This window comes from Camponotus vicinus, unplaced genomic scaffold (genome assembly GCF_025532165.1).
Source record: "Camponotus vicinus isolate PSW18456_S1 unplaced genomic scaffold, iyCamVici1.0 SCAF_1, whole genome shotgun sequence".
NCBI classification, from domain to species: domain Eukaryota; kingdom Metazoa; phylum Arthropoda; class Insecta; order Hymenoptera; family Formicidae; genus Camponotus; species Camponotus vicinus.
Window position 1 is genome coordinate 32,544,585 of NW_028141945.1, and position 27,571 is coordinate 32,572,155.

Here is a 27,571-nt window from a genome sequence, read left to right on the forward strand (position 1 = left end):
GCTATTTCGAATCGTCGAATAATATACCGTTTTCAGTCCGCTCTATTATATCCGGTCGTGATTTCACGAGCAATTGTAACGAGACGTAGGAAATTCAAAAAGCCGACCTCGTTTCGCCGGTTAATATGGTCCTTTCGTCAGCATTGAATGTGTGTGCCACCGCATTTCGCTTACTCGCGAATTCTCGAAAAATTGCAAACGCGAATTATTAACCAACCAGCCTGTCAGATTATGATTTCGTGTGGCGGACATTCATAAATCGCGCGATGTATATATGTTGCGGGAACATATTTTTTATTATCCCAAAGCGGTCGTCATTATTCCCTAACTGGCGCAAAAGTGGATATCAATTCTGACCAAATGCAGTTTTCTCGCGGCAATGTCACTCTTTATTTAGATATATGAAACAACATTGTTATTGAGAATGTTTTAACCCGTATGTAATTTGACGCTCTAGAAAAACATTGAGTCTGCATAATATATCGTTGAACTTTTACATTATATCGATTTACAGTGTTTTGTGCGAAATTGAGCGTTTTAACAAGTTCCAAATATTATTTAGAAATGTATTATTCCGATAATGCATTATGTATTTAGATTTTTAATAATATATGGAAATTTCTTTCTCGCGCTCGCTCTGTTTTTTTCTCTCGTCTTCATTATCCATTTACGTTGAAAACATTTATGAAATATTAAAGCACATTGATGCTAAAATTGTAATTATATTTATGTATTTTAATATTTGATCGTATTTTGGCGATGCCATATTTAATTCTGTAGCAGAGATAGAAGAGAAATATGAAAAAATTATGAAAATCGAGATAATTCGCCTTATCCGCGCGATAAACAGAGATAACAAGGGTGACAAGACAACCGAGACTGAATCGCTGTAAATCTTTCGTGGCTCCAGACCTGTATAATGCACCGTGGTCACGTTGCACTTTATTTCGTCAGACATGGCACGACGTAACGCCCGTAGAAGCTGGTATCTTAAGAGCTTCCATGCGAATAAATATCAAATAAAGAGCTAAGAAGCTCGCGTCAACTAGCGCTATATCGCGCTATATCGCGCCGCTCTCGATTCGCGCGTAAGACGCTTTTAGCGTTTTATTACCCGGCCACTCTCCCTCCTTTCCCTCTTCCAGCCGATCTCGGCTTCTCCTAGACTAGACAACCACCATTCGACACGCCCTACGAACTTCTTCTTTCCCGCACGAAAGATTTAAATTCACTGGAACGCCAGAACGCCCCCGTTCCCTTTGCCAAGTCGAGCCGCGATATCCATTATGCCTAGCGAGGGAATGAAAACAAATGAAACGAAACGACGTGATCGTGCCCACACGTCAGGCTACTTTGCCGAATCTCTTTCGCGCACATCCATAACGTACAATTTCGCCGATCGCTTCCGTGTAGAAGGGAAGAGAATTTATTCCCGACCATGTGATTTAGCTTCTCCGGCGTCATATTTGTAATCGCTTTTCCTCGATTCGCAAAATCTGCCGGTATAAATTGGCAGTTTTATCGCGACCTACGTTCGCGATAATTATTCCGCGATAAAGCTATTACTCGCCGAATTAATTTTTGCTAAATATTCGCGCGAGAGAGATTTTTCGGCGTCGCTCCTCGGCGTTTCATATCGACTCCCATTATGTCGTCTTCGCGCCACTTGTCTACATTCGACATTTTTCAATCTGTCCTGTTCTCGAGCCATTCAATTTTCACGGGTGATCGAATCTTCAATAAGAATGAAGTTAGCATTGAAAACAGCCCGCTTCGAACTTGAAGCGCGAAAGTGCCTTTTGTTGCGTTCGAATCTTCCGTCCCGACGATCACGAAATTCACTTTGCCCCTCTCTCTCTCTCTCTCTCTTTGCGAGGACAGAAGGAGGCATCGTTAAACACTAGAAACACTCCGCATTCGTTTGCATTTGTATATAGTCGGCGCATCTTGGCAACTAGCGCGGTGATAACTTCGTAGTTTTGTTCGTAATGGATTCGAGGTGGCCAAATGGTTATACGTCGTCCCGCGCCGAGTCTCTCCCCCGCTTTTCACTCTCGCTCCTCTCTCCCTCGCATCTCCTCTCCTCTCCCCTTCGCTCCGCGCGTCGCGTGCTCCGAGAATAAATAGCAATTTCACGGTTCGAAATGCGTATGATGACTTGACGTGACACATTATATCCAGAATTCCATCTTTCTGATAATGCCACCACCAACGCGGAGAGAAAGAAGGAAAGAGAGAGGCGCGCGGGGGAAACGAATTGTGGAAAACTTGATATCCACGTGTGTTCCCTCTATCGAGTCTCTCCCCATTGTTCAATACTTGAGATTTCTGGAGCGTAACATTCCCGCGTAATGCGCTCGCACGACGAGTAGGAATTAAACAATTGAATTCATGCAACCGCTGAACAAGCTCGAAAGATACATGTAATGTAACAATGGGATTTACATTGTACTATGCAAGTCGGCGTAGCTGTCTTTTAATATTACGAAATTAATATCACATTCATTTAATAAGAAATATTAAAAATTAATGATATTAATAATTAACATTAATTAATATTAATATTAATCATAATTAGCGATAATTAATATTAATATAAATTAAACATTAATATTAATATTGTTAATTAATATTATCAAACGAGGATAAAATTTCTCAGAGGTATCGAATAGCCTTTTTCGTTTAATTTCGCATTTTTTTAAATATAAAATTCGTATGAGAATGTAACTCGTATAATTGGAGGAGAAAAGATTGATCATGATTCATTGTCCTATACGGATACTCGATCGTCCGCCAATGTTCTATCGAGAGCTAGAATAGAATTCGTTGTTCTGTGACAGACAAAATCCCATTAATCCCGTGATTCGTTTGATGCTCATATAACAGGGTTAATAAAATTATACGACCACTCCGTCCATTCTACCGACGATTGAATGGATTTTAATAGGATATCGCTCAGCGAGATAACGGAAGTATTTAATCGCTATCGCATTCCCTTATAACGAAATCCCTTTCGCCGACGAATGAGAACGTTAGTACCCTGGGCGTTAGTATCCTGCTTGATAATTTGCGTTCGTCCGCGTATTGCGACTTAATTCGGTTATCAAGCTTAAATTGCAATATACGAACGGTGAAAAACACGACGCAAAATAATCGCGAAGGGTCAGCGATAATCACGACAATTCATCGCGTTCGGACGATAATACGCACACAATTTCGCGAAACATGTATCTTATCGCGATACACAAACACACACAAATATCGTTGTTAATTTAATTATATCATTCCACGCACACATTACACGCGTACACCTTTGATGCAAATTTTTGAGCAGGCGAATACACGAATAATATTTCAATCGCAAGATGGGTATCGTTGGCAAGAGACGTTCGTGCGACGCGCATTCTAAATGAGACGGTATCGACGCGAAATTCTGGTCCTCGACCGAGGACGGATACGTGACGTACATCGCGTTGTTAGGATCGAGAATGATGCGTGTGGTGAATGAAGTAGCTCGCCACCTCCACGCTCGAAAACACTTGGCCGTCGCTCTTTGGGGGAATCATCAATCACGATCCAAACTCGGCGAATGGTTACGGGCGCCCTTTGCCGCCTCTATTTCCTAAAGTATCGGCCATGTTGGCGCGAAGTGCACGCGCGTCGGATGCATTTCTTCCCGAGCTTTCATTCGATATCCCCGCTCGAATTGCATAATCTGTATATATTTTCCGATTTTATTATCCGGCTGCGTTGACGCGCGCGAAGGGGGAATAAAATGCTTTTCGCGCAAAACTGCCGTACATATGTTTAATTTTAACACGGGATATGTGTGTGTGGTTAAAAATATAATAAACTTCTCACTCGATCGTTGTTAAATATTATTTCGCGTTTTCGATACCCTCGGCGCGGTCATTGCTCTTCATTCTCGCAAATTTAATACATTGTGCATCACAACTCCATAACTACGCATACGTAAGCGCGTCAAAATGTGTAAATGTTAAATTTGTTTAAGCGAATTTAACATGCACATTGAGGATGGTTACATATTTGCATAATATTTTTTTTTTCAAATATTATTTGCTCGATAATTCATTAGAATTCTGACGATAGCGATTAAAACGCGTAAACTATTGATGCAATGTAATTCGAATTGCTGCGATGCATCCAATTGAGCTTTGTAGCTGAATTATTTGATGTATTCGTTATTTATTAATCTGAAATATGATGCGTATAATGTGTGTACGCGATGTATGAATGGAGCAAATAGTGAATTGTAGTTCTAAAAAGCTTGCGCGCTCTCTCTCTCTCTTTCTCTCTCTCTTTTTATCTATCTATCTCTATCTCTATCTCTCTTTACTGCATATTTCTCAGCTACTTCAAAATCGATATCTCAAGCCCGTCGATCAGTTGACAAGTAAAGTGGAAAAGACGTTCCTTGAGGACCAAAGTAAACTCCGCCCAAGGTGTATTAAACTTGCTAAATCCAATTTGCATAAATTTGGCGTTATAGCGATTTAGTCCAGCGCTGTCTCTGGTCCTCGTCATCCTCGACAGTGACGTTGCATTAATATCATCGGACGATTATTTCGGTAGCTTAATTCATGTCATTAATAAAAGGCATCTCGTTTTCTTCTCAAGGTGTTTTAGTGTTTAATTAGTTGTAATATTTTAATTTACGGCGATGCAAATGCATGTGCAAAAGGTATGTTAGTAAACACAAATTTCACAGACTATTGCGAGTATTTGTTGGGAAAATTTTAATAATCCCGAATTAAATGAACGCCTACTCACTATAACTTTTGTGTTGGCCCGTCGAGCAAAAATTTTAAGCTTTTCACGGGATCGTTTCTAATTACACCCACGTAACCACTATTCAATCACGTTGATCGATCGTTCTTAATTTCGTCCCCGCGAAACACGGTACAACAATTCTCATCTGTTCGATTAAAGAAATTAAAGAATTTTGTACAGGTGCGCGCAATAATGCCTTTTTCTAATCGCGAGTTATAAATAACTAATTGAAATTCCAAATTACATTTATTTTAAATATGCAGAGTGAAAGAAAGCGTTTTTGAAATTTTAATAAATCATCCATTTGCTTTAGTTATCGTCCGTCGCATTAACTAGCATTTCGCGCATAAAGTTAGTTTATAATACTTCCTGCCGTATGATCAAACAAGTTCATTTTCAGCTGTGGTCCATTAATGCCGCGATTATTTCCATCGTAATTTTCATGCGCGCGGTTCAACTCGGATCGATGACTACGTATATACAATCACTAGAAATTCGCTTTAAAATACCACACGATGACATTTTGATTGTCAAAGCGAGATTAATAATTCACGGTAATTTTAATGATCCTCAAAAAACTGTAATGCAGCTAATGGAACATCGTCCAACGCATTATTCGAGCTGGTTCGATACTCTCTTTGCGTTACGTGATATCTTGAATGAATTCCGCGAGACGCGTAATACGCGTAATACGTTCGCGCGCGCGAGCAAACTATTTTCGATTATTGAATGTTTGAACTGTACTTTGTACGAGAGCCAGTTAGTTTGCGGTAATTAATTCATCGATCATTCGGTATCTTTCAACAAGTTGCTCACCGCTATCTTTGCAATTCCAACGATGCGATAGCTTCGAATTCTCATTCCTCTCATTAGTTGCCGTTTACTCTCGACAAACTCGCAGTTTCTAGCAGCTATCGACTTGGAGTTTCTCAAGTACAAACCGCTTTATCACTATGAGCGTAACTTTCCTCCCGCACTATTTTCCATCGGGCGTCGCCATTGTGCTAATTTTGCCATAATTTCGATATTAGAGGGCCATTGTCTAATTCAAGTAATTAGCAGAGAGACTGCGGAGTAATTAACCAAGTATTTTACGTCAGCCTATTATACAATCCACTATTGTTTACCGTTGAAATTACTATTGATTATACACGTTGTAAGATGCATTAAAAAATGGTAATGCATTATTGATCATTTGCGTGCTTGTGCTTGAGAGGAATATAATTAAATGTAAATAAACGTAATATTTTTATTCTGTCAATACTTGTATCATCTATATAAGATGGGTAAATAGAAATATTTCCAACGTCTCTTCTGAAAAATGAAAATATTACATCTCAGCATTTTTAAAATCGCGGAATTTGATCGAATCGCTGTAGGATCCGTATTTTTGGCGTCTTTTTAAACGAGCAACAATGAGTTTCGCGTCGTCATATTATCCAACAGGTATGTACCGATCTGAAATGCATCAACGAGCGGCGTTGCCTCTGTCGACGTGGAACTTTCCGCTTCCTCGGCGCCTGTGCATCCTTTCAAGTTTAATCATTGCATTATTCAAGGCATCGCGACGAGAAAGGGGAGAACAAGAGAAGGGCGAAATCGCTGAATCACCGAGTCTTGACGTCGGGAAAACATCCGTGCTCGGGAAAACAGGCAGACAGACAGACAGACACGGTCGATCGTGTGCTCGAGGAAACACGCGTGTCAATACGCGTTAATTATTACGTACCGTGGCGAGCATCCGAATACGCGAATATTTGCCGATCGTGGCGAGGAAGCGGAAATTCGCATTTGCTGCGAACACCGATGCCACGTACGTGTATGTGCGTGGGTGAGTGGATGCGTGGCGTGTGTACGTGTGCATCAGGTGGCGCGAGACGATGATCGTTTCTGACACGAGGCGTGGATAGAAGCGGCGTCGTTACGCCACGCAACGTTGCCGCGACACGTCGCGATTTATCAATTTCGAGTGTCACTGTAGACAAGAAGCTTTCGCGCGGTAGATCGGGGAAACGCGAAATTTCCCCGGGGCAATAAAATATCTTCCCTATATCATTGCTCGACGTTATTTTTGTCGCTTTTATTATCATTAGCCGATAATAAACACGATAAGTTATTATTAGATTATTAGAATTATGATGTATCGCGCAAATGTGTAAAGACGGTTAGCTTTACAGTTCGCGTTTTATTTTTGACAGGTCCTTCCTCTTCGTTAATTCTCGAATAAATTGTATCGCGTTTGATATCGATCTCGGTGATAAAATTTGTATTTCCTCAGGGGAGTAAAACGTTATCGGTTAATTGATCGGAAAACATGTTTCATGATTAATACACGTAGAAATATTTACAAGCTGTACAATACGAGTCTAGCTGTGTGCAGACGAGTTAGTAACCGTTAAGTAAGCGTCCCCGGAGATGGGCGATATACCGTAAAAGCCCACACGTGGAGAGACGTACGGAACCGCCAGGCGAGCGGAAGTTGTCCAGCTCTTTCCCTCACCGCGAATCTTGTGAAAAATTCCCCGTGGGTGCACTCGCTGCTGCCGCTTAATCGAAAGAATGTGTTCGTCCCTGGCGGATTCGATAGATAGAGTTGGGCCTGCGATTCTTATCGACGTCTCGCATCTCAACGACGTCGGAAACGGGGAGTCGCAAACAAGGGCGAGAAGTAAGGAGAATCAACAACTTGAACGCGGGCGATAACTTGGACCTGACGAATCCCGGACGCGACGTTCGTTGGTCTGTTTGGTCGAAATTTCATTCTCCGTTGGTCGATAATCCGATTTGTTATTATTCGCGAGTTGCTCCCCGATAATGCGGTTAGCGCGCAAAGTTGGAGATTTGGAGTAAACCGCGACTGTGCGACCGCAGCGGGAGTAGCCGCGGTCGCAGGACCTTCACTCTCATATCGAAGTCTGCGCGGGACGTAAGGAGTTATTCTACGAGTTTTAGTTGACCCTTGTCCGGCCTGATCTACTTGGGTCGACTTGAGCACGCTCGCAGACTTGAGAGGCAAACGTATGTGAAACTCGGGTGTCAGAAGCATTCTCCTTTTAAACTTAATGGCGAAATTTCGCGGCGGTCGGATAAGCTATCCGAAACCTCTGCGCTCGCGGTTTACCGCGAGCAGAGCTCCGTGACGCTCCGGTGTGTATCATTGTTACTGAGAGCAGATGCGCAGTAAATATCTCTCTCGGCGCGACACGCGGATCGGTAATATATTCACTTCCGAATCTCCGTATTCGAGGGACGATTGAAATATATTTTGGGAAGCGAGAGGAGAAATGAGAAGGATTTTGCTGCGTTTTAATCACCCTGTTGGAAATTCATTGATTATAATTTGATTTTACTGAAAGACGAAAAGAGCGAAGCGTGAAAACAAAGAAAGAAAGGCCAAGAGAGAAAGAGAGAGAGAGAGAGAGATAGATGGAACGGACGACGTAGAGTAACGAGAAGCGGAACGAGAAAGCGTTACACGATGTCTTTTTACGTCTTGCTGCGGGACGTCGTAAATTATTCTAATGTACTCCCCAGGCAGGTCACCGATTACACTGATTTAGGGGCGCCGCCCCACTTTTTTTTGACGATGCCTCATCCGCGACCCCTGGGATGCATACAAGACGTGGCCTGACGTTTTAATGTCGCCTTTTCACTAACACCCTCGCAAACTTAAAACGCTACCTCTCCGCTTCGCCCGCCGCCAGGTCTCCCTACGAGGCTCCCCCTCCCCCTCACCTTTGCTCCCTCTCACCCCCCTTACCTTCGTCTCTCGCGCCCGTTTCTCGTACCCCGTTACTCGTCCCCCCTCCCTGTGATTCCCGATCCTCTCTTCCTATTTGCTCCCCGTAACCTCCGTGCCCACCTCCTTGACATCCCTACGGGAAAAGTTACGTTCGCCTGAGTTATAACGGACAATTAAAGCGCGCCCCGGTATCTGCTCGCAGCATTAATGGACCGTCTAAGCTGTATGGGGCGTAATGAGCGGGCGGTGCGCGAAACGCGAAAGAACGCGGAATAAAAGAGCGCCAGCGCCGCGGCACCCGGCGCTTTCTTTACCGTGCGGCCGGTGTTGCTTTTAAAGAAACGATAAACGCCGCGGTTGATGATATACTTGGGAATTATGCATTATTTACCGCCGTAATATACGTGTGCATGCGCGCGCGGCGTTCTTTGTGTCGTAAAGCGAGTTTTATGCACTGATTGGCGATAAGCTAATGCTAACGAACAGCTCGTTCGTGCAGCGGCCTCACATTACATACATAATGCGTAACGCGGTACTAATTACACGTTTCGATCGGCATATATTATATAAATATATGCCGAATTTTTTATTAATGAATGTTCTTATTAATGGATTTTAATCTCTCATTTTTTTACTTGACGTTGTCGTAGAAAATATTTTTTATTTTTATTTTACTTTTAACAGCATATATTTTCCGTGCATGTATGCGAAGCTGCGATTCAAGATCGATATTCCGGGATTATACGGTGAGGAAGGAACGTGAGAGGGAAAAATCGCAATGATTCGCGCGAGGAAGATTTAAGCTTCCGGACAACCGACGGATGACGAAGGTGCAGCGATGTTTAATTACTTTGCAATTGGCGTTAATAATTACTTTAGCTAGACGCGCATTCAGCGATGTGTATCCAGTCATCAAATTGGATCTGCTTCTCCTTGCTTCGTCCGTTATCTTCTCTTTTCCGTTCTCTTGCCGTCGTTGCCGGTTTCGTCCTATTTCTATCTCTTTGTTCCCCTCCTCCTCGTCTAATCCGCGCCCTATCGCGATGCAGCGTCGCGTCAGAGTCGTAATTATTTCCATGCACCGAGTTTCATCATCGTCCAAGGTGCATATAAACACGCGTATATAACTTGTATTCATCTCGCCGTCATTATATCTGAATATTTTCCCATCTCTCTCCTAGATTTTCCGATGTAGCTTGATATAATTAAATTGCAAAGTAAATATCGGCCAATCCTTTAATCTCGATATTAAATGGTTCATAAAGCCGGCGATTAAATTTTTACTTAGTGAAAATCCAACGTGCAAGCTTAAAGAGAGAAGCCGCGTTTGGAGAAGGCTGTCTCATGTGTCGTTGCTACGACATCCTGTATCCGTGAAATGTCAGCTAACAGAAAAGCGACCCGATATTCGCGAAGCATCAAAAATTGCGGTCGATAAATCTCCTTCCCAGAAAGCTTTACGTTTCCTGACATGCGCGCGCCGCGCACATATCATAATTGCAAAATGTGTCTTCTCAGGGATATGCAAGAAATGATATCCACCGTGAAATTGGATGATCGCGCGACTGCCGCCTGTGGCTCTAAAAACGGGAAGATACGAACTTGCCGCGCGGCTATCGACGTCTGTTAAGGATAATTTATGGTCTAATAAATCGGTAACTCGATCGCCGGCCATTCCTCCTCTCTCTCTCGCTCTTTCCTTTTACGGTATAAAGATCTCGGCGTGTTCCTCATTGAATCTCTCGACGCTTCCATCTCGGCGTCGTCTTACCTCGCAAATTGCGAGAAACTCGGGTCGCACTTGCAGCAAGATCGACCTCCATCGCGATAGGCACGTTGACCGGAAGACGAAATCGTTGTCGCCCGCGTCAAGCTTGCAATGTCCCATCGGACGAGACATGTTCTTTCTCGGACGTGAATGCTCGATGCTCACGTATTACGCGCGTAACACCTGCGGGGCCGAGAGGTCCTGAACGATAACAAGGTCGGATAAAGGAGGGTGAGCACTGTTCATGGCGATCCAAGCTGTGACCTCGCCATAAATTTCCCGGAAAACCTGACGCCTGAAAATTCCCGCCGTAAGAACGAGAGCGAGCGAGCGTGATGCTTTTGCCTCTTTCTTTCGTCCTGCGCGCGTTTCCTTCTTCCATCGAGCGAAAGCTGCGTAATCCTCGGTTGTTGGAGGACCATTGTCGATCCGAAAAAAAGGGCTCATTTGCTCTCCTTTCCGCTGCCGGGGTAAGACGCCTTTTTGCGAACGCGCCGATAACCACGGCCGTGATGCAATATCCGACTCGACTTAACACCCTACGCTTTCGCGCGTTCTGTTGCCCGACAAATCCTCGCTCCATAAATTAAAAGATGTCAAAAGCACCGACCGGCGAATGCCCGGAACTATCTTTTATCAAAATCTATTATAAATTCTTCCGGGTGACAAATCCTTCACCCCGAGCGTCGGAGTTTGGTCGAAGGAAACGAGAAACTCGCAGTATTTCGATGTAAATCTTGGAATGAAATTCCAAGTTTCCGCTAAGAGTGTTTCGACGAGGCTCTGCTTTCTTTACAACGAACACTTTATTTTCCCGTATATTCTTGTAGCACGATCGAGTGTACTCGAGTCAATCTCTTCGTACATATATCTGTCGTAATAAATAAATTAAAAGAGATGCACGATAACGTTAGAAAGTAAATTTAACGTGAAAATCAAACGAGATAAAGTAATTGGAAAGAAATTAAAAGGAATAATTGAACAAGATTCGAGAATCGATGTAACGAGCAAATTAAAGAAAGCTTTCACGATGGATTATTCATTCACGTAACGGTTGTTGACGTTAAATAACGCTATTGTCGCTAACTATTTACATTAGCTAACTCCTCACGCAATTAATCAGGAGTTTATCATTCGGTGGAAACAAGCAAGTGAAGTTTTGAGTGGATGTTAAGCTTGACATGTTCTAAATATCATTTGTACCGTTTATCGGGTAATTACCGTGATGCACCGAGGTGCATCGTCTGTCATGTTGCTCATTTAACGCGCACTCGCGTACAAGTACAAGCTCCCGTACGTTAGTTACCTTATGCTCGATTATTTTATAAACTCGAGATAAAAATTAACTCGCGCTACACTCGCCATTATTTCTCGGCGTCTCTCACTCTTACATCGCTGCGTTGATATGCTCGACGATCGGTCCGTTAATTTCGATTTTGAACGTTCGATATATGACAGAAAGGCGATCGAGAAAGTTTCCGATACGTCAAGCGAGAAAGTTGAGTACGTTCGACGCCGGCAAGAAGACTTGTCCGGAGGTAACGAGAACTATACTGGCATCAGATTGCTTTCGCGAAATAACAGAAAGACATTTTTCCAGTGGCATGGACACCGGAGTGCTCGCGTCGAGTTTGCGCCAACGCGCGGATCGATCGCTGTCGAATGGATAAACGCCGATGAAACGCGATAACTGAGACACTGATGATTTCAATAATGACTCACGTGGAAAATTGTAAAATCGTGGTCGAAATAATATCTGGGGAAAATAAACAGAAAGTTAATTAATATGCTTATTCTTGGAAAAGATTTATCCGAGGGGTAAACCGCTGATCAAAATTATGTACACTAATGCTTATTAATGCCCAATTCCTGGACATTACTGCTAAATTTTTAAAATTTAATAATTTAAATTTTAATAAATTTAAAATTATTATTTGGAAAAAAAGATTTAATAATACTTTAATAACGTCCATAATACGCATTAATACTTCAACAAAACCTAATAATGCTCAAGTAATGCCCAAGCAATGCCCAGTAATGCCTCAAATCTGTACACCGCAATGCCCTCAGCGGTTTACCCCTCGGATTTATCTTTACGTAAAAATACATTTATGTTTTTAATAACTCGTTCGAAAAAAAAAACTTGCAATTGTTGCTAAATTTATATATGTATTATATACAATATTAATTAATATTATCTCACAAAAGTTTTTTTCTCGGGGCGTTAATCATATTTAAACCGAGAGCTTTGGTCGCTTTTTTTACGGGCAATTATATCTCTCTCGTTGCGAAAGCGCCCTTGACGGATCCAGAGATATAGGGACGAAATTCCTACATAAATTGTAAGCGGGGTGCCGCGTTGGTTTTGTATCTTCGGGTCACATGGTAGAAAGTATCCTTGTACAAGAGCGCGGCGGAAGGTGCGAGAACAATCCGGCTTGTGCCAGACGATGTTTGTGCATCCGCAACTTCTGGAACGGGGTATAAATCAAAAGCAAGACATTCTTTAACCCCCGCGAATGGGGAGCGTCCTCTCGCGCCAAAAATAAGCCACTCTCGCGTCTCTTTCTCTCCCTCCCTTTCTCTATCTCCCTGCGTGGCTGAACGTCCCGCAAAATACCGCGCTCCGATATATTATCTTCCGTATAAATTTTACGGGCTCGCTCTCGTTTCTCTCGCTTCAAGTCTTCCTCTCTCGCGGCGATGTTTTCTCGCGCAATGAAAGTCCGCCTAGAAGAATGCAGACACTCTCTACGAGTGCTCGACGCGAGCGTAAAGAAAAATCGTCGTATTCGTTTATTTTGTCGCGCGAAGAAATACGATAACATTGTGACGGAATAATGTATAGCCGCTAATGTATTTGCTAAAATATATATAAATTCGAGGATGCATGCATGTCTCGTCCTAGAGATGACGTTAGTAATAAAGCCGTGGATCTTGCAAATATCCCGCTCCTGTTCCTCCTTACTTCGTGTATACGGATCAGAGTAGGATAACGGTGCGATTATGGCGTTACGTATATACGGACAATTCGCTGGCGCATAGTGACGTTAATTCGAGGAGAGACAGAGGGTCTTCCGGCCGAAGGGACGAAACTTTCCTTATAATATCCAGGCTAATGAAACCGCGAGCAATCAAGGCTGATCTTTGTACGCGTCCGCGTATATAAAGAAAGAGAGAGGGAGGGACAGACACCGTATATATCGCCGCTCAATAGCCTTTGGCTGCTCCACGTTGCCGGAAGTTGCTGATTGTCATGACGCCAATTTCTCCCCCGGCGCTTTGGCAAATTTCCACGGCAGTCTACGTGTTATCTTACGTTCTGAGATAATTGTTTCCTACAGTCGGTACGTGTAAAATGCCGCGTGGCTCATGTCGACCACGCTGAAACTTTTCGCGGGATTTTCATGGACTTGGACGTTTATGTCGCGTAATAAACTCGCTTAGTCGCAAGATATAGTCGCGAGGGAGACCATCGTGATGCTCGCATTTGGCTCCAATTATGTCGCCAAATTTGTTTCGTTTTACAATCATCTCATCGTATAATGTTTGGCATTTTTTAATATTTTTCGTGGTTTTGTAGAAGAGAAAAGTATCGAGCGCGCGGAATTTAGTCTGCGCGAAAATAAATGATATCGCCGAGTGATAAACGTTACGCTACGAGTGCTGAATTACAGCATTGTAACGGCACGACTGTTGTTGCTTAATATACCTAGCGCTAAATTCTCTTCGCTCGACCGCTGTTTCGTGTCGAGAGATATTACATTGAATAATTTAATAAATCGTTGTAATTCAAAACGCGAAAGTGACAGCGCCGCACGCTTTCATTTTATTTCGCCGTGATACACCCATCGTGATATATGTCACGTATGGCAGGTACACGTCGTGAAAAAATAATGCTCAAAGCGAGCATCAAATATTTTATATCGTGATCGCTTCGATGCGCACAAACGGCGACTTGTTAATCGGTAGCTCCATCAGAATCGCCGTTGATAGCTATTGTGCTATAGCTGTGATGTCGCTAGATTGATCATTTTACGTGTCGTTATTTCGATTAAGGCTCCAGGTTTCAAAAAGCACTGAAAGTTCGAGATACGACGAGAGCCACAAAGCGCTTCGATCTCTCGTAATCGCACTTTTCGGCACTTTGCGAATTAAGGGTAATATACGATGTGGATCCTAGAATTTTCTCGGCGCCGCACGATCGACACGCGATCCATCCGATTCTTCCTTTGGCAGACTCCTCGGGGCGCGAAAAATTGTAACGCTACGTTATCGCGAGAATGTACGCGCGCCTGCGAAAGTTTTTGCCCAAGATACATTTCTTTCTGTGCAAAAACGCGAGACACGCGGAATTGCATTACAGCGCAGAAATGCGGCGTGAGATTTCGCAAGAACTCGAGATCCCGCGAGGAACTCCTCGCGAGGGAGCCGCTTCTTTCACGGAATAGCACGCACTTTATCTAGCGCTTTTATTATACCTCTAATCTTGAATTTATTTAGTTTACGAATTTAAGCGATAATGCATGTATAATTATTTAATAACTCAAATAGCAGTAGTATATTTCCAACAAGTGAAAATAAAAGAAAGTATATATAAAGTATATCTTGCTCCCTCTTCATTAAAATACGGTAAAATGTAACAAATGAGAAACAAGGAGAGAAAGAGAGAGAGAGAGAGAGAGAGAGAGAGACCCAAAATATTATAATTTATTATTCTTATATCTAAAGCATGGAAAAAGCCAAGTTTTCTCACGGCAAATCAACATAATAAATTGGTACCTATACGTCGTCCGGGAGAGCGAAAGAGAGAGAGAGATTGCACTCGAGATTTTTAGTATAATTAACGCGAGCGTAATAAAAGAAATGTCGCGAATGAATCTTGTTACTTGCCACGAAAGTATGGCGAATTCCATATAAATCTGCTGTCTGGGATAAAAAGTAATAAACGTAGAATCTGACGTCCGTAGCACTCGCGTTATAATTGAATTAAATGGTCGTACTTTTATCGAAGAGCCGGATGCGAGATTCTTGGGTTTTATATATTCGCTCCGGACGAAACTTAAAATATTAACTCGTAAATGTAAAATACGACGTCTCGATTTACATGCGCGATTTAATTTCGTCCTGATGGATGTCATAGAATGAACGTCACGTTACTCGGCATCGCATCGCATTCGTGCCGTCACACTAAACGAAATTGAATAATAATTGCCTGAAGCGAGAATCAGAGTCGCGCAAATTTCGTTTCGTTTCTTGCGACGTAAACTTATGGATTTTGCATATGTTAAATCGAGCACGAGGCTCGCTTAATTGTTTAAATCGCGTCCTCGAAACGTGTTCGCAGATGCAATCGTAATCATTCTTGCAAAGACAAATACACGTTTTTATCGACGCTTTTTATAATCCTATTATTTTAACAATTTTCCTTTTTTTTCCTCCGACTGCTGCAGCGCGATTCCAAAAAATAAGCAAGAAATGGATTATACCACCTAACATTTGTCTTTCTACTTGAAGCCGCGTACTTAGAGCATCCGAGGCGCAAGTAAAATATTTGCGCAAAGTATACGCCTGCGTTTTCCTTTCCTTTCCTTTCCTTTTTTATTCCCTCGTTCAAGCCCATGGATATCGTTGTTTCCGTCCTGCCCTCCAGGTCGCGCGTCCCGGTTAACATATATTTTTACGAGAGATTACAAATTCCCCTCGGTAATGCTGTCTAAACTATTTGCAGAGGGAATGTCCCGTCATCCTGCGTAAACAACAATCCGCCGAAACGCGATCTCCCTGCCTTTTCAGCAACGTCAAAGTCTTAGCCGAGGAAAGAGACGGAAGAAAATTTGCTGTCAATCTATCCCTTTCGATTTTCCACTTACGTATTATCTCCGCGAAGAGATAAATGGAGCAAGAATGAATTGACGAGAGTCACGGGATAACCCGATGTTATCCACTTGCGGAGAAATTCCGGAAACGAAGCAAGAGGACGGGAATATATCCGAGCGAAATTTACACTCGAATATCGAAAAGTTGGCTGATGGAAAGAGAGAGAAAGAGAGAAGGATTCAGCTACGGGAAAGCATCTTCTTCGATCGCTTCTTAATGCCGTGTTTTATATTCGATTAATTCCGTCCGGTTTCACGCGAGAGCGGTCGGGAAAACGGCAACAGCAGTGGCTTCCTGCTTTCGCGAAATTTCAAATTCACCGTGTTTCGAGTGAAAATTCTGTTGACCCACGACGAAGCACCGTCGTCCCGGTCGCCGTTCTCTCGCGTGACCGGTGAATATCCGCGAATATCTCTCTCTTTGTAAAGGAGAGAAGAGCGTTTTGGATGTCGTTGGAAATGTTTTCGCGACGCGGCTTTCATTTCGAGTACACGATTATGCCACTCGCATTGGTCCCCTCAATAGACACAACCGCTAATTCGCCGAGGCTGTTTTTGATATTTACCGCGATTCGTTCGCATAGCTGCCCTTTTCCGTTTTATACGTTATTCCCTCTTTCTCTCTCTCTCGCCCTTTCCTCTGGCGAAGCTTCGCATTTTAGCTCGGTCAGTTAGCGAAAGCAGCGGCAGCGGCTTGTTGTTTCCGCGCCAGAAGCCGCAAACGAAAATTCGAAATAAATAACACGGCATGTCCGAGAATCGGATGCCGCATCGCGTAATATAACGTCGGGGCGATCGTTCTGTAACGGTGATAAACCCGTGTATAGAGCAGGGAGAAACGGAAACTGCAACATCGTAATAGCCAATAATTGGAAATAAAAAGGGGAGCAATATCAAGATTGCAAGATTGGGTTTAGATCGATTGTAATGGATACAAAGCGAACGCGATATGTTGTAATCGGAACGAGATTTGGAGAATGGCTAGCGCGCTTTTTGAGCTTTCTGACGTATTTTAACGGCGCGAGTTTAATGCAGTTCGATTTGATTAAAATGTTTATGCCGCGTTAATATTACGTTATTCGTTGCAAGTAATTGGAGACCCATTCGGCATTTTGCTTTGTTACGACCATCCGACCATGGGAAATATCAAGTTGCGAATACACACTCCAACGCATTTATCGGTAAACATCACACAGCCTATGGACATTGCTTCCGCATTTTGAGCACGACCACCGTCGCCGCGTAAGCGCGATCATGAAATTCCAACAGTGCGATCATGACAAAGTTATTCAGGTAATTCGGGCCACGGAGTAGGAATAAAATGGCGTCTTGTATACCGAATACGCCTTGTCATAGAAAGCGGGATTATATATATATATATATATTTCTCTCTAGTTGTACGTATAATTTGGAAAAAGCTCCGAATAAAGCGTGACAACGATGTCGCGTAAAAGATTCACGCCGCCTAGTGAAGCGGAGAAATTATAATACATCTACGGTGTATGGAAAATAAACGGAAACGGAAATTGGACGTTTCACTTAAAAAAATCGTAATGTAGCATGTGAAAATTTTCGCGGGATGCAAATTCACGCGACAAGGACTCGCGGCGCATTACATGTCGTACGACCTTCTAAACCGCGCAACTTTCATACTGAAATATTTTCTTTTTTTTTTTTTTATTTCTGCCATTGCATTACGAATTATTTCGCTAGATATAACGCGGAAGAGACGTACATACTGGCACAGTGTACATACATACATACATATATATATATATATATATATGCATGTACATGTGTATATAGTTATATAGTACATATAAGTGTGCTAAATGTACAGAAGGCCCGAGAGCTGTACATACCTACGACAGATATGTACCTAAAACGCGAATGTCCTCTTTCATATACAGCCTCTCTCGTACATACAATATGTACGTATGTAAAGGAAAGCTGACGGCCGGAAGAGAGCGGAGAGGTAAAAATGGAAAAAAATGAAGGAAGACGAAGGGAAACCCTTCCACCTTCGAAAGAGGAAAAAGAAGAGAGGAGGGGGAGAGGTTTAATGTTTCCAAACGCACTCCGTGGAAACTGCCTTCTATTACAGCTCGTCGGTCCGGGCACCTGGTCCCGTCCCTTCGCACAAAGGATCACGCAAATCCACCGTGGATCGGATCGATATCCCGACGACGGCAACACCTTAAGTCGAGGAATGGACCATGAGCCAATTTCGTCGGGACACTTTGCGATTTTTCACTCGGGGGGCGCCCTCGCGCCCTGTAATCCCATTCCTCGACTAACGACGGGGACGTGTCGGCTGCGCAGGGAAAATATCGACGATTTCCGCGACGCGACGCGACGCAAAGCGACGCGATGGGACGATCGAGCGTGTGCATATTCTATGGAAAATGACACGAATCTCGACAAAAGCATCGTCGCAATTGGTATCGATCATACCGCGACTTTCCTGCGCGTACAACCGACTTTAGATAATGGTGCTTGCGCGGATAATATCCTGCTCTACGTTGAAAGTAGCATCTCTGAATTTTGCTTTCTTATGACTTTAAGAATAATGTGCGCGTAAAAGCAATTTGATGGCTTCCTTTATGCGGATATATTAATTATAGCTTTTGCTTTCTAAAATATAACTGATAAAAATACGTATTTGTAATACGTATGTCATCTCTGAAAAATATTTAACGAGTATTCTTTTTAAGAGCATATCTATTATATTTGCGATCATTTTCCTTCTCTCTCTCTATTGAAGAAAATAATACAACTTCTTTATATTTATTGATAAAAGTATTATTTTACTTGATAGAGGATTTTCTTTCGCTTCGCTTTTATCGAACAAAATATACGGAAAAATGTTTTGACGTCGATACTTCAAAATAATATTCGATAAACGATAACTTTTAAAGTCTTTAGCGTGCAATTTTAATGCCCGCATTAGAGTCATCACAAAGTTATCATTAATATTATCAATTGTACACGCAAACTTGTGCGCTACCGTGATGCGGATTTCTTTTGAGAGACGAAAAGTCGAATTTAATTAGCCGTCGAGAGTCGTATTAATCTCGTCGCGATTAACTAAAGTGCTAATTATGCCGATGACGTCGGCAAAAGGAGAAAATGTACGCGTCACGAGTAGGCAGAATACGGTTAATGGTTGCGTACTGAGTTTTAACGGCGAGACGGAGCGAAAGATATTTACGTGGGAACCATATGGTTGAGCAAGGCAAAACAGTTCTTAAAATGACGCTCGTAAATTCCGCTAAACGCGCTCGTTGGAATTTATATTCTACCGTAAAGGACGACGTTGGCATCCTTCGGTGCATACGCGCGGTTATCCTGGTATGCGCCACTAACACGCGCGCACCGTTAAGGAAATCCTCCGTACCGGTCACTCTCCGTAACGAGAAATACTTTTAACAATTAATTTCACGGAAGAGGGAGAGACCATCTAGTTTTTAGCTTAGAAAAACTGCCGCGTAAATTCACTGCCGCGGAGTTTTTAATTCGTTACGTTGAGACTTAATTAGTCACCTCACGTACCTATTTTGCATATTTTAGTTTACATATTTAAGTGCACACTTTAGAGGATATCGCGCCCACTTAATTTACGCTCATTTCAAATAATTGATAGATAATAACGCACAATCGATGTTGTGCCTGTCAAACGTCAATTTACTCGCGAGACATTTTAACGGTACATCAATATTAATGGTATTATTATTTTATCACGCAATTACTTTCTGCATCGGAATTGGTTGGGCGATTTTAACTTTTTACTTTGCGCAGGGTTTGACGGCGTTTGCTGTACGCGACGGTTTAAGATTAAAGATAACCACTTATAAACATTTTCTATTCTTCTTCTCTAGAATCATTTGAATATTAAAAAATGTTAACTATAGGAATTTGTATAACGAGACTTGTACAACCCGCTCGATTTTACTTTGCCTCGTGTCTTTCGATGGCTTTGTGCGATGCTACGCGCTCGACTTGTGGCGCGGATAAAGAAACGTCCACTGTTGACCCTGTAAAGCGAAAAGCATGAATTATTAATGAAAGATTGCAACGCGCGATGGGTGGTGGAGCGGCGTACCCTGTTTAAATGGTATAGAATTAATGGGAGATCGAAGGGGAAAAGAAGAAAAGAGAGAACGAGAGAGAATCATTGTTTAATACCTGACGAGAATTAACGAGAAGATTCGTAATTGATTTTAATCTCTCTTTATTAAATATCGCATTTGAAATAATTGCAAAGTTTGGCTTGTTTTTGTGTGAAACGGATAAAATATTTTGTTTACATCTTTATTTTTTTTAAGTAAAGCTCAGTTTAAAACAAGAGCAGAAATCAGTGCGCAGTGAGTTTCTTTTATTTTCGTATCTAGATCACGGTGATAAGAAACGAGATATGAATAGAATAGAATTCTCAGATATTAATAGACACACCAAGAATTAATTGTCTATGAGGATGAGCGCAGAGACAAGCGCAGGTAATTTTTTAAGATTTTTTGTGAAAGACGGGAGAAAGATTAAAATTTTTTTTCTAAAGCGAAAAAATGTTGGATTATTCCAATTGAGGTTTTTTAATGTTAGACATCTCGTTCATGGGTACTCTATCGCGCGTAATTTCCCTTTAGTACCAATTACAAATCTATGTTTTCTGCTAGCTATCAGAGGGATTTCCTCTTACATATCTTTTTTATATAATAGTGAAAATTACTTTTCAATTGCAGAGTATGGAAAAAATATTTCTCTCTCGTTCCTTTTCATTTATTCGTTCAAATACTTGCTAACTATTAATATTAGATCGCTTCTCTTCTGTTTCTTATACGCGAATTATTTTTTTGTGGAAGGAACGTTACAGATGACACAATCGTTGCCCAACAAATGCGTAATAAAAAATAGAAGAACGATTTCAAAGTCTTGACAGATTGAGAGTAATGAATAAAAGACAGTAGAAATATAACTTCCATTTTGTGACCTAATTAATTTTTCATCTAAACTCATCATACAGCTTCTAAACTAAATTATCACAAAGAGTAGACTGAGCCATTTATACTCATCTTTGCATTTATGCAACGCAAACTTTGGATAAGACGCGATAGTTTCGCACGAATAGATTAATAGGTGCTGTAATATATTATATTAAGAGAAATGCGCGCGCGAGAAACGAGAGTGTGTCGGCCGATTATGCGAAGAGAGACAAAGACTTACAAAGGGAAATATTTTCTTATGATAAGAGTTGATTCGCGCTATTTGTTTCACTGTTACTGTTTTGCTCGAACGAAGAAAAACCGATAGCCACTCAAGACGCCCATAATGCTCTCGCATTCTCTTTTTCGTTTACCGACCGGAAACACTATGTGAAATTAATAAAGATCCGTGAACGACGGCAGTGCATTCATAGCGAATTTCATTTATTCCATTTCTACACTTTTAAATTTTCTCTTTTCTCCTGGTATATTTCCACGCGGAATTACAAGCAAATACGCGAAAAGCATGCAAATTTCACAGGAGATAACATCGTAAAAAGTGCGGTTTATCCAAGAGTCTAATATGACGAGTCTTTATTAATTATGAGACGACTTGCTTTTCATAAAGAAAAACGATAAGAGCGTAAGTAAGATCCGCCCGCATTCATCGCGAAGAATGGCCGTTGTTTAATACATTTTATTTTTTTATATTTGACGAGATTCGAAGATATCATGTCGCTAATATCTCATTACGATAAAATAAATACTATATGACAGATTTTTAAGAGTGCATATATGTGTATATGTGATAGACAGAATTAATTTAATATTACCGAAATTATCGTCGAACGATATCGAACAGATATAAATTGTATGGACAAGTGCGCGTTTAATCACGTAAAAATCGTATCAGCTAATGCACTGATAATAAATTGGGCAAGTATTAATTGCACAGACAAGTGCACATTTAATCACGTAAAAATCATACGAGCTAATGCAACGAAATAAACGGTGAATTAAAATGTCTCGTTATAAGTTTCCTGTCACATCGAGCATCATATCGAGCAGATACAAATATTACGTAGACAAGTGCGCGTTTAATTACGTAAAAATCACGTAAATTAATGCAGCTGATATAGTATGAATACACATCGTAGCTTTTCGCTATTTCCGATATTTGACATCGAATCGGGCATTGTGCGGTATTTGTGCGAAACCTCTCTCTTTCCCTTTCCGCCTCTCTTTCTCTCGCGAGAAGAGTTTCCGCATTCGAAATTTTTCTCGCGCGGGTGTGTCACGGCGCGTGGTAACAGCCGACATAAAGAGTCGCGCACGCGCGACCGAGGTCGGAAGAGGATGACGACTCCATCCTGAGAGGTTACAGGTCCCCGCTCTCATTTATGATCTTATGCAACGTGCACGCAATGTTATATTTCGCTGCGCCGCGCCGCGCCGCGCCGTACGACGGTGCATATTAAACGCCCGAGCCTTATCCGATGCAGCCGCCGCCCCCGCAACGAGCGTGATCGGTGTCTCTCCCGCATGAGCGACTTCGACTTCGAGAGTTTCATGAAAATATTATGTATCTCGATTGTATTTACCGAGTATACGTCACGTTCACGACACGAGAATACAAATGGGATGTACGCTAATATTTGTAAAAAATAAAATTGCGCGGATTAAACTCGCGTAAACTTGCGAATTAAATTTTTTTGAAATTTTTTAGTTTTTCTCATTAGCTTCACTCTGATTTATTCGAATTGAATGGTTTTTTGTAATATTTAATTAGTTCGCTTTGTACTATTTAATTAGTTTAAATTGTAAAAATATGACTAAGTAGATGTATTAATTTTTTCTTTACGATTTTTTTCAGGATTATTTTTGCATTGATGATAATTCGACTTTCTAGCAATACAAAATGGCTCGTTTTCGAATTTTGGGATTGATTTTTTCTTAATGAAAGTTGGGTCGGAGGCTTAAATGTTGAATCATCAAAACAAACGAAAGCCGATCAAATGGACACAATTTATTTCGTGATTATATAATATTTTATGCACTATACGAAAGAGGCGTTGTTTGTTACACGCCGAGTTGGTTTACACAAGCATGTGAAATTGTTGTTAGACCCACTTACGGTTGGCTTATGTTTATATCTGGAGGCGCTTCAACAATTTACATTAAATATCTCAATAATTTAATTTCATCTTGGTTAGTTTGAATTTCAGCTTAAACGTAAATAATCATATTTATGCAAGTCAACTTATTTTTTCTACATTGAATAAATTTCATTATAATTTCAACAATTATACGTTCAATAATTTATTTTATTTGATTTTGTTTTACCCAATTATAGTATAAAAAAATAATACAATGCACAAATTTATAACATTTAAAATATACGCTAGAAAAGTATAACGTTTGTTTAAAAGTGTCTGTGCGAACGAAACATTTCAATTCTATGACAAGAAAATTGCTTCAGAAATATGGATATTATAAGAATCCGTAGAGTTGTTACGTGTTTGCGTTTCGGGTCGATATTGATGAATATGCCCGTAAGAAATATCAACTACGTGACTCCAACTTTGGATAAAATAAATTTTAGCTTAAGAAACTAAAGCGAGTTAGCGTTGTACCATGGACGTGTCGCGTACATACAGCTGATCCATAACTACTTCAAAATAATATCTTCCCTAAGTAACTAACGCACTATGTGCATTGCATACTCGTTTAATCAATATTCGCGCCAAGATTCATGTTTGCGCGGCGAAATCATAAATCGCAAAATCAATTTTTACGATTACATGTCGCAGCGAACTATATTGCAAGTGATACAATTTGCTTTCAGATGTGCCTGATCCACCGGAACGACCGCTTGTCATAAGTTACACGTCCAAAGCTGTGAATATATCGTGGGCACCTGGTGTTAATTCCCACAACACTCCAATTTCGCAGTATGTCATCTACACCCGGTAAGTTCGTTAAATATTGACTCGCAAAAAACTCCCTTACACAAGCTAATCCCGTTCTCACGCCTCGCATTTACTCAGATAACTCCGATAACGCAAATATTCCGCATTGAAGGCGCGCAATTTCTTTTAAGCGAAACGGAGAGAAATTAAAATATAGATATCGACGTGTCAGATTTATCCTCCGTTTAGCCTTGTTGTCATTGTCGCAAACTTACTTTACACAGAGACGCAAAAATTAAAGCGAAAAATTAACTCAATCGATTTAACAACTAGTTCTCTTTTCGTAACGTCATTTAGAAGTTACGCCGTGACGTCAGTCATACTAAACTTTACTGTTGATTTCCGCTACTGTCGCTTTTTCGCGGAAGTTGGGCAAATTGCTACGTCGAAGTGAATTAATGTCGCTTTTTCTCGGGGAAAAACATTTTTAATAGGGAAAAATCTGAGAGATTGCGCGCGCCTATAAGATACGCTCGGAAATAGTTTGGTCTACATTCGAGTAGCTAGATCTCGGTCCGATTATCTCACGGGTTGTACGTCGTGGTAGTAACGGTTCTCGAGATCCTCTCGCGGAGGATGGGCGGAAGAGAAGAAACGGATAAAATAAAAGGAATTACCGAGGATAAGAACCGCGGCGTCGATAAGCACCCTTTGTTCTCTGTCGCGTCTCTTGGTTCCGTTATCTCTCCCCCTTCTGCCTTTTTCTCTAGGTCGCTCGGTATCCCTTGACCCCACGACCGACTCCTACTTTTCCCGCTGCTCCGACATCTCCTATCTGTTTTCCCCACGATTTTTCCCGACGACGATTCGATACCGTCCATGAGACCAAATTTATCAGTAGCAACATTTGTTGTAATAAAACAAATTTATCAGTAGTAATGTTTGTTATAAAATAAAGAATGGAAACACAAGATATATATACAAAGTAGTTATATGTTTGCACTATGAAAATGTACAGTGAAAATTTTTCACGTACATACATATGTACATATGTACATTTGGGAGTATATTCTTCGAAATTGTCGCGAATATGAACAAGAGAGAGAAAGAAATAATGCAAAAAATGAAGATTAGGTAAGAAAATATGGGAAAAATTTTTTTTTGATTTTTTTATATTTTTCCCTTTTTATTTTATTAAAAAAATAAGAAATAGGCGATTACTTCTTACTATAGAAGATTTGTACGATTATTGTTCGCTTGAAAACTACGTAACTCCTTGCTGGAAACCCGAAAGCATTGAAAATTGGAATTTCTCTTTATTCGTTATTTTATAACAATTGGTTGATGTCGATTGATATTCCCTTCGCGAATAAGGAAATTTCAAACCTTCGAATCTGAAAACTGGTTGCGAATATCGAGTTGTGAGCGCACTGGGATACGTAAAGAGCGCGCGCATAGAGCTTTCGTGTTAAGGTTCGTGCAATGTCGTTCGGAAATATCGATCGTTATTGACACATTCGTCGAACCGAACCTGAGCCATTTCGACCCGGTCGAAGAGGTTAATTTGCGCGATGCACCGTGATCGTTATCGGGCTTGCCGTAGCGGAGGGTCAATTTGAGCGATGGACCGTGCAAAGTCTTTCTCTCGAGCCCTCTGCCAGGTAACATTAAAAAAAAAAATAAAAAAAAAATACTTGGGTCAGCGCAATTTTATTATTAAATCTTCATATCTCGCCGGTCATTTAATTCGCTACGCAACGCTACGCGAAGCATCGCGGTTCTCTCGTTTCCTGGAAGAAGAACGCTTGCGCGAGACTACAAGCGGATGGAATTCTTAATCAAGTTTCCATCTCTTCTCCTCTTTTTTCTCTCCTCGTTTACGCGGACCCTCTGCGTTTTCTTCCCTTTCTTCCGGTCGCGAAGCAGACAAAACCTCGAGAGTAGAAGTTGTAGGAAATAATATATCAGTCGGTGTCGTTATGGTCGCCGAATATTGAAGTTTCGCCCCGCGGACCATTTCGCCTCGCCGTTCGCGCTGGCAGGCCCTTTCAGAAAACTATCGTAATACCTCATAGAACTTGGAAAATATTAGTTTTATAATAAAGTTCGGTCGGAACTTGGTTGAGCGGTGGAAGACGAAGAAAGAGAGCGGACAGGCGTTGCACAGAGAGATAGAGAGAGAGAAAGAGAGCTGTTCCGTTCGGAGATTATTAATCTTCCCGGAAATCAACCGCCGTTTTGACGAGGTGCCCTTTACAATGGCATCTCGCCCGATCTTCCGGCTGGAAATGACGTCGACACGCGGCCCACGCCTTCCGACCGTAATCACGTCGCTAGTAAAAATTAACGAACATAATTTTTGCGTCGAGAGATACGACTTATTATACGTAAGCCAAACAATGACGTTTGTTACGGTTATTTCTGCGATACGCGAATACCTATTTGTAAAAACATACGCAACTTGCGCGAAAATCTGCGATGTATATCCATTTCCCGAGTTCTCTCTCTCTCTCTCTCTCTCTTTCTCGCGCGATATTTGTAGTAACCATTTGCCATGTGTGTGTCGAATTGAAAAACATTTGCGAAGCCTAAATGTTATACACGACCAAACACGTTTTCAATTTGCCGGTGCAACGTGCGTTCCGTGCAAACGGCGACGAATTTGGACAACATATCCGGCTAAAACCTGGGCTTTTTCTCCTTTTTCTCTTTCTCCTCCTCCCCTTCTTCCTCCTTCTCTCCTGGGTCCCCACGTCACCGATCATTTATCTCCGTAATATCAGAAAAGTGGCTAGGAATAAATGCCGCGAGACCGCGTTTATTAGATGGGACGGACTATCGATCTTAGCGCGTTCCCCGCGGGCAGCTGATCAATTTCCCGGGATTCTTCCGCTTAATCTTCTCGCGTTTTGTTAAACGTATTAAAATGGAATTTCAATTTCGCGCAAGCCCTACTGACACAGTAGTGGTCGGTTATGATCGGCGCTATCTCGCGAGTTTTAATTACTTTTGCCTCTCTAGCGTGTGCACTCACGTCGCTTGCTTTTTTTCGGGGCTCGGTTCGAGGGATCGACTCTCCTTCGTATTTTCGCGTCGCGTTGGAATAAATCGAAAGGAGACCTCTCGCAGTTTTCACGAATTTTCAGAGCGGAGAGCGAGCGCAAGCTGGAGGCACACTCAACGTGTATTTAACGAGCGTTAAATGAGTATTTCATTGCACGTCGCGCGAATAATAGCCCGGAAAACGTTTGAGTTTTTGCCGGACACTTTCATTAAATTCAACGATTAAATTCGAGATAGTACAAAGAGTGCCATTTCGCGACCGCGTTACTCTGTATCACGTACTCTATGTTGTGTATAAAAGTCCAGATTTGCTCGATAGGAAAAGGCGGAAGGCTAATTTTCACGTAAATTTTCAGGTAAACATCATTTCTCTTGAAAAACTTTCGCTAGACTTATTTTCAACCTTGCGAGCTGCAATTGTCTTGTGGGAAAGTTTTCAA

At 41.6% G+C, this 27,571-nt stretch overlaps 1 protein-coding gene across 6 annotated transcripts in view; it reads left to right on the plus strand.

Annotated features, from left to right (window-relative positions):
* The window catches only part of LOC145961632 (putative receptor-type tyrosine-protein phosphatase mosPTP-1), a 257,685-nt gene that overhangs the window by 172,438 nt on the left and 57,676 nt on the right, over nucleotides 1–27,571 (plus strand). For all 6 annotated transcript variants that reach the window (XM_083082090.1, XM_083082062.1, XM_083082096.1 and 3 more), the window contains one exon: nucleotides 24,005–24,128. In XM_083082090.1, coding sequence (XP_082938216.1) covers nucleotides 24,005–24,128 — 124 coding nt within the window. The remainder of the gene's footprint in view (nucleotides 1–24,004; nucleotides 24,129–27,571) is intronic.